At 30.1% G+C, this 19,170-nt stretch overlaps 1 protein-coding gene and 5 non-coding genes across 6 annotated transcripts; 4 read left to right on the top strand and 2 right to left on the bottom strand.

Moving 5' to 3' along the window:
- Nucleotides 1-2,659: 2,659 nt before the first annotated feature.
- LOC105178049 (fatty acid amide hydrolase) lies at nt 2,660-10,869 on the top strand. Its single transcript, XM_088885519.1, has 20 exons — nt 2,660-2,898; nt 3,416-3,525; nt 5,193-5,253; nt 5,513-5,697; nt 5,881-6,010; nt 6,120-6,197; nt 6,358-6,505; nt 6,641-6,753; nt 7,330-7,405; nt 7,551-7,622; nt 7,725-7,776; nt 8,579-8,653; nt 8,781-8,861; nt 8,978-9,081; nt 9,196-9,288; nt 9,379-9,447; nt 10,001-10,065; nt 10,173-10,234; nt 10,325-10,420; nt 10,658-10,869. The coding sequence occupies exons 1-20, from the start codon at nt 2,799-2,801 to the stop codon at nt 10,715-10,717; spliced, it is 1,830 nt and encodes a 609-aa protein (XP_088741645.1). The 5' UTR covers nt 2,660-2,798; the 3' UTR covers nt 10,718-10,869.
- A 660-nt stretch (nt 10,870-11,529) lies between these two features.
- On the bottom strand, nt 11,530-11,601 carry TRNAQ-UUG (transfer RNA glutamine (anticodon UUG)). Its single transcript has one exon. It is a non-coding gene; the product is annotated as a tRNA-Gln (tRNA).
- A 1,599-nt stretch (nt 11,602-13,200) lies between these two features.
- TRNAQ-UUG (transfer RNA glutamine (anticodon UUG)) lies at nt 13,201-13,272 on the bottom strand. Its single transcript has one exon. It is a non-coding gene; the product is annotated as a tRNA-Gln (tRNA).
- Nucleotides 13,273-13,832: 560 nt separating this feature from the next.
- TRNAM-CAU (transfer RNA methionine (anticodon CAU)) lies at nt 13,833-13,919 on the top strand. Its single transcript is given in 2 exon segments — nt 13,833-13,870; nt 13,884-13,919. It is a non-coding gene; the product is annotated as a tRNA-Met (tRNA).
- A 585-nt stretch (nt 13,920-14,504) lies between these two features.
- Nucleotides 14,505-14,592, top strand: TRNAM-CAU (transfer RNA methionine (anticodon CAU)). Its single transcript is given in 2 exon segments — nt 14,505-14,542; nt 14,557-14,592. It is a non-coding gene; the product is annotated as a tRNA-Met (tRNA).
- A 1,951-nt stretch (nt 14,593-16,543) lies between these two features.
- On the top strand, nt 16,544-16,630 carry TRNAM-CAU (transfer RNA methionine (anticodon CAU)). The gene is given in 2 exon segments: nt 16,544-16,581; nt 16,595-16,630. It is a non-coding gene; the product is annotated as a tRNA-Met (tRNA).
- The last annotated feature ends 2,540 nt before the right edge of the window (nt 16,631-19,170 follow it).

The following is a 19,170-nucleotide window of genomic DNA, read 5'->3' as shown; positions in this document are numbered from 1 at the left end:
GTCTACTTTAGAGGTGTTCGTTCGATAAATTCAAATTATATTAAATCGAAATTTTAGTAAATTAATATTTTGATATGCCAAAATGTTATATTGAAAATTATCGAACCATTTTTTTTTATATATATGTCAATTCGATATTCAGTGAACCAAATATTTTGTTAAAAATATAAAAAATTATTGAAGTAATAGTTAAATTAAAAATAAGAGTATAAAAATAATAAATATATAAAAAGTATGTATATATATATATATAACGTTTGGTGTTTAAAATGCACTGAAAAAAATTACGATTGTCTGCAATTTTTTATTAATTATAGATTAAAAACATAATAAATAACTATATTAACCAAATTAAATAAAAATCAACACAAAAACTTAACTTATTCACCAAACTAGTTATGGTACCATATATTTTGATCTGGGACCAGTCCTTGTATTAAATAAAAATGAGACCCCATATGTTTTGCTAAAAATAAAATATTGCTTTCAATTAATTGCCTCATGGGCCTATGGAATACTAATAATTAATGTGAGGGATTCTTTTTTCTTGATCTGATTTTCTTGATTTCATTTATAAGTTTCTGATCAGAATATTTTGCTATATATTCATAATGGTTTTATTATATATAAACAAAGGAAATCCTTACATAAATAGACTTGTTTCCTTCACAGATCCTTCTAATGCTTTGCCCAAAGATGATATCCCAAACCCTTTTGCTCACAAGAAATTAGTATGGATTTTGATTGTGGTTAAATTATCATGGTTAAAAGTTAAATATTGGGGCTAATATTAATTAATTATAATTATATAATAATTATTGATTGTTATTTTTCAGACGATGTCGAAATATTAGTTGTACCTAAAAATTATGACAAATATTTTGGATATAAGAAAAATAATGGCGAATGATGATCACTCGTGGACAAAATTTGAATTTTCATACGTTGATTTTATGTAATAATGGTTAATAATATTGATTTTTTGTTATAGTTTAAGCAGTAGTAATTTATAGTATATGGAATAATCCATTTTTTTTATAGTATTATGTCCACAACTGAACAATTGTACAATTTTTTCAGTGGTTGAATTTATGTTGCACTCAATGATTCGTGTACTAAATAAATGGATGCGAAATATGCATACTCTTAATTTTTAAAAAGTAAGGGATGTATATCAATCATCCATAGCTCAATTCGTTAGTCTTCGTTATGAATTATAATTTTATTTATTTTTTAAAAACTTTAAATATTTTTATAGATTATGTGTATAACTTTTTACAATTTTTTTTTTAAATATAGTAAGGATAGAGTTGATAATTTCAAATATTCATTCAAAAAAATACATAATTTCATCAAATATCAAAAAGATATTTATAATTTTTTTTGAATTATGAAATAATATTTAGAATTATACCAAATTTAATAAAAATTGGTTGTATTATACATTGACATAGCATGTGCAAGACCTTTTCTTGACTCATTGAAGATGGACCAATCACATTCCCACCCCAACCCCAACCCAATGAGGTCAATGCATAGAGTCTCGTGACATATTTCTCCAATGAGCTCCAAATGCAACTTAAATACTCTCTCAATCCATTGGCTACATTTCACATACCTCCAACCTACTTCATTAATATTATTATGGGTAAATTACAACCACTCTCGGTAAGATTTGACATAATTATAAATATTTTTATTTATTTAAAAAAATTATAAATATTCCCTTGATTTTAGTATTCGTTTAATAAAGAGTCTATCCTATTAGCTTTCGTCATATTTTCATTCATTTTTTTATGGTGAACTAACAAAAATACACTTTGGGATTATAACTTATTGGTTTTGTATATTTTATAATTTTTTAAAATAATTTTAAGGATTAATATTCTCTAAAGATTATTTGTTTTATATATTCGCAGTTCGAAAAAGCATATTGGGCAGCTCACTACAAAAATTAGATAAAAGCCTTACGAAAACTAACGAAATGTATTCATTATTAATAGAATTTCAAAATCAGAGTACTTCTAATTTCTCAAAATGTGAAAAAATATAAATAATTATATCAAAACTTAACGAAGATGACTGTAATATACCTAAAAATTATATTGAAACGTTATAGCTCGTAGTATTCTTGTGAATTATTGAAATAATTAACGCTTGTAAATATTCCACTTCCCACCTCTCACACTCCAACGCCTGCATTGGGAACATAGTAAATTATAATTCATGTCGAGTTTGATTGAATTTGAATTAATTATATAACATATATTTTTGTTTTGTAATAAATGTATAATTATTAATTATATAACAAATATATTACTTATGTGATCGATTTGATTCTACAAATCTGTACCAATAATTTTCTTGGGAACATAAGATAGAGCGTAAGTGAAGAGTGTTTGGTGGATTTTGCTGATCTTGTGTTTGTCAATCTGTTTGTTTTGACAATAACTCCAAGAATTTTCCTCCTTTTCCAACCTCCTCTTTGCTTCTGTTTTTTCCCAACACCCACATTTATGCATGTCGCACAATTTTCCTTCATTTTCCTTGCCATCTCCGCCAAACACACCCTTACCCCCCCTCCCCACCCACCCCACCCCACCCCATCACTGTATGCTTTCTACGTCCCTATCTCCACTAATTCCCAGTATATATTTACAGGTGCTTGGTTATTGGTGCATCAGTTTTTCGGGTTTTTATGATCAGCTCTCTTGGTTTCGTCGTGCATTTATGTGTGTGTGTGTGTGTATACGAACTGAAATACTGTAATTTGTAGTGGGTTTTGATACATAGAATCAATGGGTATTCTCAAGGCGCAAGGCGTGGTTTACAAGCCGGTTGATGAGGTCGATCTCGGCCCTGAAAGCGATGAGTTTTATATCCGGGCCAATGTCAAAGGTGAATTCACTTAATCTTTTCGTTTGCGGGTGTTTGTTTGCTTGCGTCCCTGTGGCATGCAGTGCTTTTTCACACACACCATCAGGGGTGTGTGTGAGTGCAATGCAGTGATATATACGAATATTTTTGTGCAAGTCGTTCCCACTAAAAATTGCGTTGTGAAATGAGAGTTGGGCATGAAGAATTGCGTGCGTATACGGTGAATTCAAACACACACACACATGTGTCTGTATATGTTCAGAGGATGGATGAAAATGACCTGGATATATATATATATATATATATGTATGCATATACGTATGTATGTGTGTATTTCTGTAAGTAAAGCTGTGTGAACGGTATAACATAAAGCTTGCATGACTAAATTGCCGACGTACAGTTTATGTATACATATACATTTATACAGGTAATAATAATTTTGGTTTGCTGCATTTTATTCAATTTCGTAGGTGTGGTTTTGCAAGTTGGGCAATTGATTAAGTGTGTGTATTTTTTGGTTTGGTGGGTGTACATGCAGCTCCCCGGATGGCTGGTCTTTTTGTGAAAGTGTTTACCTGGTTCTTGGAGTCATCTATCTTTGGAGGCATTTTACTCTACTTCTTGAAGAGGAACAATCTAATCCACAAGGTGAAATTAATTTTCTTGCTCACTTTTTCTCTACTTATTGTTTCGGCAATGCCATTAGCTTATATGTTTTTGACCTTCATGGAAACAAATTATAGTCAAGATTTCTGATCAATTGCTGAGTAAAGTGGTTATTTCTAAGATATTTATCAGGAATATTTGTTGCAATGAGATTCATATCAGTTGAATTTTGTTCCAAACCACCTAAATTTTGTGCCCCTTTTATTTATTTTTGTGTTCCTTGTATTCTTCTTTGTTTTTATCACAGTATGTTGACATTCCTTACAACGTTGTAATTTTGGTAGAAGGTTGCTGCTTTGGAGAAGGATATATATATTAGTTTACAGTAGTTTTGAGGATGAGAAAGACCACGACTGCAAAGAACCATTTACAATTCGAGTAATCTACTCTTTATCTTTGTCCATTTCCATGACAAACAGTACCAAAGCTTTTTTTTTTAATTCTTAAAAAATTAGGAATATTTGCCGCCTTAAAGAGATAAAGACATAACACTGTCCAAATTCTTTCAGCTAGCTTCTGAATTATTGAGGCGATATGGACCACATAACATTAAAAAGGAACAGAAGTTTTTGAGGTGCGGTGTAAGAACAAATACTCTTCCATATCCTCTTTATCATAATTAATTGCCTATATGGGTGAGCATTAATTACATCCATACGAGAATGCTGATAGGGCAACTTGATTCTTATTCAAATTTTCTAAAAGTTGTGTACTTTTCAAGTGCCTTGGATGTTTACAAACATTGTGTACAATTAACTATTATTTAGATCTCTGTAGATGAGATTATATACAGTAAAACTGTTAGGTAATTAGACACTAAGACCGTAGAGTTTTTTTTCTTTAAACAAAAAGTTTGGACTGATTTCGACATTAGAAGTGCTGAATGTGAATCATTGGAGTCCTTTTTATTGTTTATTTATTTTTTTGGGCTTCAGAAATATCTTCTAGGAAATTACTTGCATGTCCCCTGGGTTCATATTACAAATTAAACTTAAGCTCTAATAAGTGTACAAATTAAATACTTCTGCATTAGTCTATAAACATTAAGGATATGAACAAAGTATGTATTTGTGGATATACATACACTACTGATGCTATGCATGAATGGATTAATGACACTGAGTTTCAACTGAACTACCATTTGACTTTAAGGATGTGCAAAAGATCATGCTATTTACATATGATCATTGTTTGTTTACCATCATGTGTGGAATGAAGGCATCCAACCAAGTTTTCCTATTCGTATTAGCAAATTTGTACAAGTTGATCATCGTATCATTTTCTAGAAAAGACTACAGATTTTACTCCTAAATCAAATCCTTTTATTTTGAAGCAATGGATTGAAACCAATATATTTAATGTCTGAGGATTAGAAATCATTTGTTATCAAACTTCTTCATGGAATTCAATATAGAGGTTTCCTAACAACCTTATCAGACCCTTGACTATTACCGCATTGCAAATCTCAGCACATACATTAGTTATGTACAGAAGGTGTCTTATGGCAGGTAAGAGAACAATCATGAAGTACACAACTGCAATTTACCTAATCTTTTCTAAAGAATCTCATAATCAGATCTTACTTTTGAACACATAGACTGCTATGAACTTGCAATATATTATCTTAGAAAGTCCTCCACTTGTTGCAGCTTGTCTCATTTGCACAGTTACAAGAATCACCTCTCTTTGTTCCGTTGCACCCATATCAAGGTTAGGCATCTTTTTCTCCATTTCTCCTGCTTAAACTTTGTTCATACACATATATATATATATATATATATATATTTCTGGTTTTTCATTCTTGTAACATATGCTTAAGAACTAATCCATCATTCATATATATTCTTCTACCATCACTTTTCATGGCCCGTTGTCTTCTGCAAATTCAAGTTTATTTAAATACTTGAATCGATACATTATATCCAGGTGGTTTTTCAGCTTATAGTCATATTCTATGTTGTTATGACAGGAATCATAGAAAATGAAGTAAAATGTCTCGAGCCCGATATGTCCCCTCCGGAAAAGGTTCAGCAGGCTGTAGATTGTCTTCAATCACTAGAAGACATACCTAAGAGTACGCAACTTAGTTTCGAGCGCTGGACGATATTGGATTACGCCAGGGCTTATACCTCAGGACAAACAACTCCAAAAATGGTACATAAACTGAATCTTGTATATGGACAAAACATCAAATATAAGTTTCCGTATGTGAACAACGCATCTTTGAGTTATACTAAATTACAATTATCTCGAACCATATGCTTTTACCATCCACTTCTGTGTCCGTTCTCTAAGCAATGATGATATTTCTGAGTGAAACTTCTGTGTTTCGAACAGGTAGCAGATCGATTTATCGCTTCGGTTCATGAGTCATCTAATCGACATCTGCAGATGTCATTCTTTATTAACTACAATGCGGAAGATATTCTAAAGCAGGCTACAGAATCAACTGCTCGGCATGCACAAGGTATGTAACTATGTAAACTGTTGTGTTAGAAAGGTGAAACTTATTACCATTTTGTCTCTGGATGGAATATAGAACATAAGTTTTGTATTGTTAATATTTGTTTCTCCAGGAGCGCCAATATCAATCCTAGATGGAGTCCCGGTTGCCATCAAAGATGAAATAGACTGTATGCCATATCCAACTACAGGTTATGCCAATTTAAAGTCTAAGTTGATAGCTGAGTATGATGCGTTGGAGTTATTTTGGTGATTGGTCGATGCAGTTTAATTTTCTTGGATGAACTCAATTTACAGAATCTAGTACTAAGTTGGGTTATTTGCCTGAGTACTAATAGTTGGCTAATGTAGGAGGTACAAAGTGGTTGCACAAAGTAAGACAATGTAAAAACGATGCGTGTTGCGTTAGCCGCCTCCGAGCATGTGGCGCCATAATAGTGGGCAAAACGAATATGCATGAGCTTGGGGCTGGAATAAGTGGAATAAATCCTCATTACGGGTAATGTATATGGTTACTGGAGATGATTTATGATTTTCTTTTAAGTTCTTTTATTGCTTTTGTTCTTTGTTAATTGTGGAACTGGCTGTTGTAGATCATAAAGATTCGTGATTAATCCTCGTTTGGTTGTTAAAGGGCTGCTAGAAATCCATACAATAGAAGTAAGATTACTGGAGGGTCTTCCAGTGGATCTGCTGCTGTGGTAGCTGCCGGATTGTGCCCTGTTGCACTTGGTGTTGATGGAGGAGGTACCACCTTTCATATATCTTTATTTTAATTTTAGTTAGTAGTAGGAAACAACACTGGATTTAGCAGTTGGATTCTTGGAAAAACGTTGAACCCTTTGTGGTATAAAGTTGAACAAATTGCACATTCACTTAAGATGATCTTCGATGAGAGTTGGTATAATTCTTGAATGTATACATTTCTTTTTTAAGTTAATAAATCTTCTTCTCTAATTTTATATTATATATTACCCCATTCCATTTGGACATTTGGTTATGTTTAAAAAGTTAATTTTTGTATTAATATTTTATTTCCAGAAGCATATTGGTCTAATTTTTCTTATTATAATCTTAAGGGAAATAATCATATAGGCCCCCTTTTCTTAACATGGAAATTGGGAGAGGAGATTTTTATAATTTTAAGTGAGAGAAGGATATAGTCAGTAATACACATTTCTCAAGAGAGATTAACGCAATTAACAATCTTTTAAATCTAAAGTTTAGTTTGTCCAGAAAGTGCTTTTGAATTTCTATTCCATTTCAAGAACTTTTCCATTGGAAATAACAAAAACTAATGGTTTACTTTTGTGATTTGGTTAGGATCTGTAAGGCTTCCTGCAGCTCTTTGTGGTGTCGTCGGCTTGAAACCAACGTTTGCACGCGTGCCACACAACGGGTATGCTGCATTATGTTTTCTTCGGCTTATTATCTATTATAATATCATACAATTTTTTGGTAAACTTCACTATCATTGTATTACGCTATTGTTTCTTGGAAAAGTTTCTGCATTCAATTTGACTTAGGCGTTTGCTAATTTGTAGGGTTCTTCCCATAAACTATACAGTTGGGATGGTAGGAATTCTTGCAGCGACAGTCGAGGATGCACTCATTACGTTGGTTTTCTTGATTGACTTATTTCTTTATGTTACCCTACTTAACCTTGTTTGCACCTTTTATTCATTCTTGAACGTTTAACAACAATTTCAATGTTCCAGTTATGCAGCTATCAGTGGTGGCCTTCCATCTGATCACTCCGGCATTACCATGGTACTAGCCACCTTACATGTTCTTTGCTGCACAGTCAAGTGTCCAATTAATAAATTATCATCTACATCTACTTGTAGATTTTGGGGTATAAAACAATTTTTAAGGAGTTTGGCTTACAATTTCAAAGAAGTTGCATTTTTTTTTCATTTCTCCTTCCTTTGTTGTAAGAACATGGTGTTTCTCATGCTCTAATGAGAATAAAAACTAGTTTTTTTTATCAGGTCAAACCAAAGGAGTCAAATTTGTTGGTTGCTCAATTTGAATGGTGTTTGAATTCTTGTTCGTGGGACTTGAACTTGAAACCACAGATACAGTTAGGATTGTTGGAGGACAGTCTAATACGTATGTAAGTTCATGTAGGAGGTCATGGAAAGTAAAGATAGAGAAGAAAATTTTAACTGGTTACTTGGAAGTTAGAGAAATAACGATATTTATAATTAGGCATCAATGTGAGCCAATCACGTCACATACATGTGTCAACTTTTGAAAGGGCTATCTAATCAAAATACACAATGGTTAAAAAGGACTCCAGATCAACGCATTCGAGAGCAACAAGGACCTTGGAAAGTTTAATAGTTAAACTTTAATGACGGAGTAGTTTGGTCATTTTGTACTTGTGACACTTAAACACATATCAATTTCTATATGTTAACTGAAAAATCACTCAGGAACAGATGATATATGCAGCAGTTAGGAAATTGAGTGTATACAATTAGTTTTTGCTCTCAATTGATGTGGAAAAATAAATGTAGCAGTTAAATAACTCAATGCTTCCATTGTACTGGCTGGGAACAAAATCCAGCCAAAAATAGGTTTGCCGCTGCTGAAATCTGCAAACTACATGTCCTCCGACTTCAAAATGGCAATATACAGGAAGGTTTGTAGTTCTGATCCATTCTTGTCGTTCCCTTTTTTCCCAACTTAACATGAAATACCATTCAATTCATTTTCTCGTAATCGGAACTACAATTCATGCTTATGTTAATCTCTACATGCTCGGTCAGTGGTTCAATGACTGCAGTGATGATATCAGAGAGTGCTGCTCTAATGCTGTTGCAAAATTATCAGACAAATACGGCTGGCAGGTAAAGAACTTCCAACCATAATTTCAAAATTTTCACTATCTGCAATTTTCAGTATTCTGAGGCAATTGAACCCCTGGGCTACGAGCACAAATAATCGAGCATCCACTTGTTTATAGTCTGTAGAGGTGACCATACCGGATATAGAGGTCATGCGCTTGGCACATTATCTAACAATCGGATCAGAGTGTAGTGATTCAATAGCTAGCTACCTAGAGAATATGTGAGTATTCCTTTATCTGCTTAACACGTCCCAATTTATATCTCTTTTTCCTGAATTGAGAAGTTGAATGAAAGAGTTAAATGTTGACATTTTTTGGGCTATTAAATGAAACAGAAATAGGGCAGAGCTCGGATGGGACGTCCGAGTAGGTCTTTCAGTGTACAGTTCTTTCCACAGTCACGAGTATCTAAATGCACAGAGAATAAGGTAACATACTTATGAAAGACATTTAATGATATTTGTAACAATTTATACTCTTTGGATTCTGTTGATAGTTTTTGTTCTTTTTTTTGGCAGGAAACGTCAACTGCAGTTCCATGAAAAGATATTTTCTGTAGCAGATGTTATCGTTACCCCGACTGTTGGGTAAGAAATTCATTCTCTTCTTGAGTTCACTATAGTTTAATTGAATTTTCTTTCTCTTGTAGTGTTAACTCAATAATTTAAGAGGTAGATAAAAGGATTCCGTGGAAACATAACAAACTTAATCTGCAATTGGAGGGATAGTTTCGTTTTTAGGAATAATTTGAAGAAAAAGTGATTGTTCGAAAAATGAAAACATCTTTCAATGTGTGTGTCTGAATGAGTTGTTTCTCATATAAAACATAATGTTCATTGTTGATGTGATATGTCTTTTCTGGATTTAGTATGAGTATCAAATGGTTTTTCAAAATTTCGAACATTCTAATGATAACGATTGATTTTAAGCTGGAAATAGATTTAAAGAAAAAAAAATGGGGGGAACTTTTTCAAATATGCTCAAATAAAATAAATTTTGAGAAAAGATTCTGAAAAACGAGATATCCGGCTAATTGCAACTTAAGTCTTGTCTATAGGCTAATTGGAGACTTCATGCTTCTGGATGACTTCACCTATACTCTTTTGACGTTTTGCATCTTTTGCCTAATTCTTTAAACAGTGTGACTGCATACACAATAGAGGACGATGCTCTTAAAACCGGTGAACTAGACTACATAAACGGAGGTAAATTATACTTGAAACTTATATCTGATCATTGTTTACATGTCAAAAATGCTAGTCCTGCAAAGTCTCAAGTCAATGAAACTAATCGTTTGCCCAATACTTTTCAGCTGCATTAGTACGATACCAGATAGCAGGGAACTTTCTGGGACTGCCAGCAGTGACTGTTCCTGTATGATATCAAAGATCATCTTCACTACAATCTTCTCTTGCTTTCCAGTTTCCACACACAACTTGATCATTAAAATTCCTCAATTGGCAGGTCGGATACGATAGATCTGGCTTGCCCATCGGCCTCCAGTTCATCGGGAAGCCATGGTCGGAATCACTTCTTATTCACATTGCATCAGCGTTGCAAGTAAGTTACAACCACAATTCGTCACATGTAGTCCAATAAATTTGCTTAAAAATTCTACTAAAAACGGTATTCGCGTCTGTCTATCTCTCTCACACAGTTCTTGTTGCTCACATATAGAATGCGTGTGCCACGTGTATACACATAAAAACATAGGAACTTCCAAATCAAAATCAATGTTCTTTATCCTGGGGATTGAAGTTCTAATGTAGAAACTGATGATGAAGATGATGTTTTCAGGCACTATGCAAATCAGGGTACAAGAAGCCAGAGGTCTTCTTTGACATGCTTGCTTGCTAAGGAGCAAATCATCCCCAACACCTCCAACTATGAACTATCCCCCCTACCCTTTATGATTTCACATGTTTTAACTCCAAATACTTTGTGTAAGAATTTATGTAACTTCTTAGACTTTTATTTTTAAGTAACATCATTACCTTATTTTCTTGGAACCCTAATTTTTACCTAAATGTTTGGTTATTTCAATGTTCATGAGACCAATACTAAAATAAAATAAAGTTTATGTTCTATATGGAACTCTCAAAAAACTAATTTTTAATCTAATACTCACTTTTCAAGTTCTCAAAACAAATCTTGTATTATACTTTTTTTTTTTTTTTTGATGGAATCAGTAATAATAACATTACGAATTTCAATCAATAGTTATTATTATAGTAGATCAAATATTACTATTAATGTAAATCAATACTCATATATTGACGGGATTTAAATTCATAATCTCATTGGTCAAAACTCGTATTATATTTGAGCTGAGGTACGTACATAATACAAGTATAGTATATATATGTATTCAATTCTGGTAAGTGATGTGTAACGTACTTCATTATGATCAATTTAGGATTTCTATTAGAAATCTAAAACTTATAATAACATCAGTTATAATAATAATTTAAAATTGTACCGTTGAAAAGCTTAACGAATAGCTCATGACAACATTGATTATTGTTAAAAACTTATCTCTTAACTTAATATATTAGACAAAGTATTTTTTAATTAATTCGTATGTGATTCTAAGGGCAATTAATATTAAAAAAATTATTATTTACATACGAAAACATCAATTACATATCTGTACACACAGAAAAAAGAGAAGGTCCTACCGGGAGTCGAACCCAGGTCGCTGGATTCAAAGTCCAGAGTGCTAACCACTACACCATAGAACCTCTTTGGTCTTAAGCGACCTAGTAGCTTGACTTGTCCAAACTAAAGAATCATATAACAAAAGCAAAACCACAACTCGTAATAATAATATTATAATATTTAAAAATATATATTAATATAATTTTTTATTTTTTTATAATAAAAAAATAATTACCCATGAAGTAAACATAGCCCTAAAAAAATTTAATTACAGGGCATCATGTATCTTGGTTTGGTAAAAATTTTAGACTTGGGAAAGGTAACATATCCTAAAACCAGGGAATCTTGCATAAAAAAGGAATGGAAATATAAATCTCAATATTTTGTAGGAATTTCTATTCCTTTTCATGGAGATTACTAAATATTATTGATGCCGTCAAAAAGTGAGGTCGATGTATTTATATTATTAAGATGCAGTTCGACACATTGTCTAGAGTTCTTACAAAAAATCTCCTCCTCTTAATTGAATGGGGTTTTTTATACTATTACAAAACTACATAATTTAGGATAGGTTAAGGTAAAATACCATTTCATTCCTTATCTACCTCCATTACATGACTACAATTTGTCTACTGAGCGTATTACAATAATCTACCATATTACGATGATTTGATAAGTTTGACTACAGACTTTCCTTTAAGGGAGATATTATTTTTTATCTGTTGGGTTGGTAGCACACATTTTTTTAACTCTCCCACATCTTAAGTCGTGTTTTTTTTTTTTCCTGTATTTTTATGGAATTATTTTATATAAATTTGTAATATGGCTGTGTGTAGATGTGCTCAATATATAAACATCCAAATAAAGAGTAGAATATTGTATTCTATTATAGTAATATATATTATATATTTACATAAAAACAAACACATTGTTTTCTAAATTCAATTCCTGCCAAACAAACGGAGCATAAGGGGTTACTACAATTTTACTCTTCTAAAAATTGGAATTATTCTTTTGATTAAGGACTCGTATTATAAATAATAATGAATATGGCATCATTTACTTAGTTGAATTTGGTCCATGTCTTACTTAATCATACCGAATATCATGTTTATATTATGGAATAATTACACTTTTCTTTTTACATGTTTGGTGTAATTATATGCATACTTTTTGTAATTTGAAAATTTGTATTATATACTCTAAGATTTGCTTTCATCTGAAAGATAAGTTACTCCGTTAGTTAAATTTCATCGAATTTGCTAATATGAACAAAAAAATTGGATAAAAATTTTATATTTACTTTCGATTGACTTATTGTTGAACTATTACAGGTAAAAAATAAATCATTGTATAACAAAATTATCCTTATATATCTTCACAAATGAATGCATGTAAGGAAATATATTTTCACTGTTATTATAGTAATTTAGTCAAAAAAAATTATTTGACATGCAATAAGTTAAATATTATTTTTATATTAATATCTTTTAACCATAAAGATTTACGTATAAATATATCAAATGTCGTAGAAGAAGAGTGCAATGGGCCGATTAGAAATCCTCATAATCACAATCCAACCAGCCCAAGAAAGATAAGACACAAGTCCTCTATTTTTTGTTCCTTGCATTTTGCATAAATAACGAAAACCATGCAAACGAAAAAGTGTAAAATCAACGTAAAGGTCCTACCGGGAGTCGAACCCAGGTCGCTGGATTCAAAGTCCAGAGTGCTAACCACTACACCATAGAACCCCTCTGCCATTTCGTGACCAAGTAGTATATATTCTCTTTGTTAGCATTTTATATATTCGGAACAAAATTTGAAATCTAAAATTATTACCCCATAATAAGATAAAATGAACACTCTTACATGTCAACTCAAATACCCACCAAATCTCATTTAATCAAAAGTATTATTCGAATCCTATGCGAACAAACTGTAGTAACATATTATGATTTTTCCGTTTATAGATTTGTAAATGATCATTTCAGCCTAAAAATTAATTTAACAATTATATAATTAATGATGAAAAAATCAATTTCTGAAAAATATGATTATTCCATTTTGATTCGTGATTTAATAATTGGTTATACAGATGTTGATAGCAGTTGATTTCAAATTACAACTGTAGCCTTATGGTTGAAAGAAATTAAATGTATATATCATATAGAAAATAATTTGCAATGGGGCTAAAAAAAGCTGCAAATCGTAGCTTTTAATCAATACATTTTGATAAAATATAACTTTAAAAAGTAATTATTAGAAAATTTGTGACGTCTAGATATTTAATCCTTCAACCAAACATCAACAGGGGGTGGTGGCGCAGTTGGCTAGCGCGTAGGTCTCATAGCTTTGTTGAGTGATCCTGAGGTCGAGAGTTCGAGCCTCTCTCACCCCATTCCTCATCATTTTTCTTAATTATAATTATATAACTAATAAATCAATTACAGTTAATATCAACGACTAATAATTAACATATCAAAAATTATGTCAAAGTATTTAAATTTAAAATGATGTTACTTATTGAAAAATAAAAAAATTAGATAATTTTATTTCTTGTATTATATTATTCCATTTAGATCGAAAACTATGTTAAACTACTTATATCAAAAATAATATTACTTATTGAAAAATTAAAACTTTAATTGTATGTACTATTTATATTTTATAATTCACTTAAATCAAAAATTACATTAAATTGCCTATATCTAAAATGATATTACTTAATAAAAAATAATTTTAATTTAATGTATTCCCTGTATTACATAATTTATTTTATATAGAAAACTACGTTATATTATTTATATCTGAAATGATATAACTTACTGAAAATATTACTTATTAGTGGGACGGGGCGGGGAGGCAGGCAAGGGTGGATTTTTCAGGGTGTGGGCGAGTGTTCTCTTTAATGGAGCAAGTTTTGGGTTCTAGAGATATTGGGTGAAGTGTATATGTAAATACAGTACTATTGAAACAACATAGCGGGGTGGTGGCGCAGTTGGCTAGCGCGTAGGTCTCATAGCATTATCTGAGTAATCCTGAGGTCGAGAGTTCGAGCCTCTCTCACCCCATAATCCATCCTTTTCATTTTCTACATTCAATTTTCTATGGAGAACAAAACAATGTGCTCATCCTTTCCTAATTATGATTATCTAAATAATTATTAGTTGATAATTAATATCAATAACTCATAATTGACATCTCAATTATCTACATCAAGAATTTATAATTCTTATTAATATATTAATTAGATTTATAAAATATTGAAAATTGACTAAACAATAGTGGAAGAAAAAAAACGATGTAGAAGTTGAGAATAATGAAACAAATAATAATAAAATATTAAAAAATTAAAATTAACATACCGATAAATTGAATATATTAATAGAGTGTTTTTATATCACTAGCAGTTGTAGCAAGCAGTCTCTGTATGCATATAATAAATAAAATTTTACGCTTTAAAATATATTACAAATAAGAGTAAAATATATAAAACAATACATTATATTCAAAAAATATAGAAATAAAGGAAAAAAAAAATTAATTTATCAGTTAATGTAAAATTTTAAAAAATTGAATAAGGTAGTTATCTTATTAGTTGACGGGTGTCTTCACAAAAAATTGGTGCAGCAGTGTCATTAACCGTCATTTGTGAGTGTAGATAACTTTTTTTTTTATATTAGTAATATAAAACATACATCGTAATATCATATTTTTCTTTATTTTTTTCCCCTCAAATTTTCCTTCATCCATTTAAAAATAAATAAATATATTTTGAGATTAGAAAAATAAAATAAAAAATTAAGATATACATGTCATATGCTTGGCCGCAGTAATAAGCTGGATTTCATTTATTGAATACATCGTATGTCTATTTATATAATAGTTTCATTTGTTGTTGTCCGATTTATTTTTTTCATGCGGACTTACTAATGTATTTAATTATTATTTGCTATTTGGTGGCATTTAAAATAAGAAAAATACTTGTAAAAATTTAAATTTCTAAAATGGATTAAAATACTGTGTTTTTTTTTTATATTTTAATTCAAAAAATAATGTTAAGGAAACATAACCTTAGCAATGAATGAACCCTAAGCCAGACCCAAATTTCAACCTGCACAATGGGCTGCACTATTTAGAATCGATATGGACCAGCTTAAAAATTTTTGAATAAAAATTAATTTATTATTATATATGACTAATTCTGAGGTGATCCCAAATTTTTAAAAAGATTTATTTTTAAACTCGGGCCCAACCCATGAATCGGCATAATCCAAACTCAACACAGGCAGGCCCTAATTAGGTCCGACCAATAAATTAATAGACTAAAAATTTTAAAATAGATCAAACGGGTAGAATTTTAGAATTTTAAAAAATCTAAAATACCTACTAATATAGTTAACCCAAAATAATAAAATAAAAAACATATGCAATGCATTATTAAAATCCATTTACCTATTTTGGAGAGTACTTTGAGGAATATATTTATCGAAAATAGAGTAAATTACAGTACCATATTTTGTTAATACGGGTACTTATGAGTTATTTTCTCTTGCTATTTAATCACTCTAACGTCCCTTGCAAGTACATATATTTTATTGGTAGGGCAAAATTTATTTTGGTAATCGAATTTTATAATTATTATCACTAATCGATGTTTGAATAATGGCAACTTTAACCTTAGATATCAAAATATAAAAATAATTAATATATTGAAGAATGAAAAATTTGCAAGTAATCCCTTTGTAATATTATAAATAAGCAAACTATTCTCATGTGAAAAAAGAATAGCAATTTACCTTTCTTTGTTTTTAAAATATAGTAATTTACTTTTTTATATAGGGAGGTAAATTACTTTATTTTAAAACATATGAGGTGATAAGTTGCTATTATTTTCTTATATAGAGGAGTAATTTACTTATTTGCAATATCACGGCAAGTAAATTGCTTAAATCCTATTGAAGAAAAACTTAAAATGTTATTTTTTGTGTTTTTATCAAAAAATTATAATAGTACAGCGTTGGGGTGGTGGCGCAGTTGGCTAGCGCGTAGGTCTCATAGCTTTATTGAGTGATCCTGAGGTCGAGAGTTCGAGCCTCTCTCACCCCATTCACCTCTTTTTTCCTTTCTACATTCAATTTCTCTGGAGAAAAGCAATGTTGTGTTGATTGAATCCTAACCGTTCTTTAATTTATGATTATTAAATAATGAAATTAAAAATAATTATTTTTTTCCTAAAACCATGCTTTCGCATTAACAAAGATGTAATTAAAATTTTATAATTACGTCATTTAAAATTAATTACATTAATTGGGAGGGTATAGTTATAATTTTATTATAATGAAGAGTAATTGTATACCTAACTTTAAGGGTGCCCAAATTCTAAGTTCATGTACGTGTGAATATTTGTTCGTTTTTGTAGTAATTTCTGATTTATGGTCATTATTATGATATATATATATATATATTTCATATTGTCTTGAAATAATATACTTTAAACATTATATATTTTTGAAATAATTTCAAAGAATTTTGCGTAATATGGAGACCACACATGTACGGTCTAAAATGAGAAAATTACACCTAGATGTTATCAAAAGGGCCAAACTTCCCCTGAGACCCGTGCAATTCTCATTGGAAAAATTGCACTTTTAGTCCTGCATAATAGAGTATATTGTATTCTTGATCCCATGATTTATGAACTTAGCATGTTTAGTCCTATAGGATAAATATTATAGCAAGTTTTATCACCGTATGAGCGAAATGAAATTAAATGATGAATGTACAATTAAAATTATTTTCATAAATACGTAACTCAAAAATGTTAGGTATATTATTTCATATCTCATTTATTATTCTTGATTTTAATTCCTGCCAACATAATAGAATTACGATCAGGGCCTACTTGATGTTGTTCAATAAACACCAATACATTTGAATTTCGAAATCAGATCATTGGTAAAGCAAAATGCCAATTTTGAACACGAAATGAATTTCTATATATATATAAAAAACACAAAATTAATAAATAAAAACCACAATTGAATTATCTACATTGTTTTTCTATTTCTGGTAATTGTAAAAATAACAAATAGCATAAAGACAAAATAAATAAATAAAAGATAAAATTATATTTTTGGTCATATAACTTTAAGTCATAGCATATTTGATTCTGTAACTTACTCAATTTAGATATTTAGTCTTTTTTTTTACGAATTTAGTCACGAGCATCTCACATTTGGTCTCTTTATGGTAAATTATCTGTTGACAAATTTGGTTCTAGAAAAACCTATAGTTACAAGACCAAATATGAGATCCATTATAGTGTAAAGAAGTCCAAAACTGTAAATACATAATTAAATTCACCAAAAATAAGGACCAAAGTTCATGATTAAATTCGTTGAAAAAAAGAACTAAATGTGTAAATAAAATAAGTTACATGATCAAAAGTACTAACAATTTAAAATTATAGGACCAAAAATATAATTTTATCTAAATAAAAATAATAATTCGATGGGCATCCCCCAGGACTCCCTGCCTGCCACAAACCCCTCATCACAAGCTCCACGGCAGCACCACGAAACCCTTTTCGTCGTGAAAGGCAGCCATCGTCTGTTGCGGTGTGTGGGTATAATTTTTTGGATACCTATCAGTAAGCTTTCCTTTTTGTTTTATTCGATTATAATTATCTCATAATTATATTATAAAATTTATTATAATTATAAAAAAAAATATTCCTATTTAAAAGTTTATACATATTTTTTTGAAATTAATTCTCATTTAGCAAATACATTATCACGACAGATGTAAGGGTATTTGTTAACCATTCGTTAATTTTATGAGATATTTGTAATTTTTCAAATAATAAAAAAATATTTGAAATTATGACAAATCTTAGAGGAGTTAGTTGTAATTTATCATAATTAATAATCAATAGCAACTATTACAATAGAAAGATAATTATTATTAAAATAGAATAAAAACTCACATGTGGATGGAATTCATACCCATTACCTAAAAGTCATAGGGACCTCAACTTTGTCAATTAAACTAAACCTCATCGACAGATACCCGTCAATATTAAAACATTACAATATACTTATTATTTCAAATTAAAACATACGAACTAATTGATTATCTTTTCTTTTCAAATTACAATATGTATGATTCTTTTTTTTTTTTAAAAAAAACTGTTTGTTTGTGTTTTTATTTTTTATTTTTAATTTTAAAATAATAATCAAAGGGAAAATATTTGAGAAGTATTGATTTCAAACTATTCCCTAACCTGTGCCATACGTTTTATGCGTGTACATAATTTTTAAAAATTATTTGTGTAATTTTCTTATTCAAAAGTTTTGTAAACAAATAAAATATAATTACACAAAATGAATTTTTAATGTAAATCTTGAATTTATAAACTTTTGTTGATAAAATACAATAAATATATAATAGGATAAATTATATTGACACCTGCTGAAATTGTGCCAAAAACACACAAACACTCATCTCTTTTGCAAAATTACAATTACATTCCTTGATGGTGTTAGTGTAATATTTTTCAGGAAATGTTTGTGTAAGTATTATTTTTTAAATGTGCCGTACAGTTGCAATTACAATTATAAGCTCGTCATTTGACAAAAGGTAAGAAA

Source organism: Sesamum indicum, linkage group LG9, assembly GCF_026168435.1.
Source record: "Sesamum indicum cultivar Baizhima isolate 11 linkage group LG9, ASM2616843v1, whole genome shotgun sequence".
NCBI classification, from domain to species: Eukaryota; Viridiplantae; Streptophyta; class Magnoliopsida; order Lamiales; family Pedaliaceae; genus Sesamum; species Sesamum indicum.
This window is presented reverse-complemented; position numbering and strand designations above follow the sequence as displayed.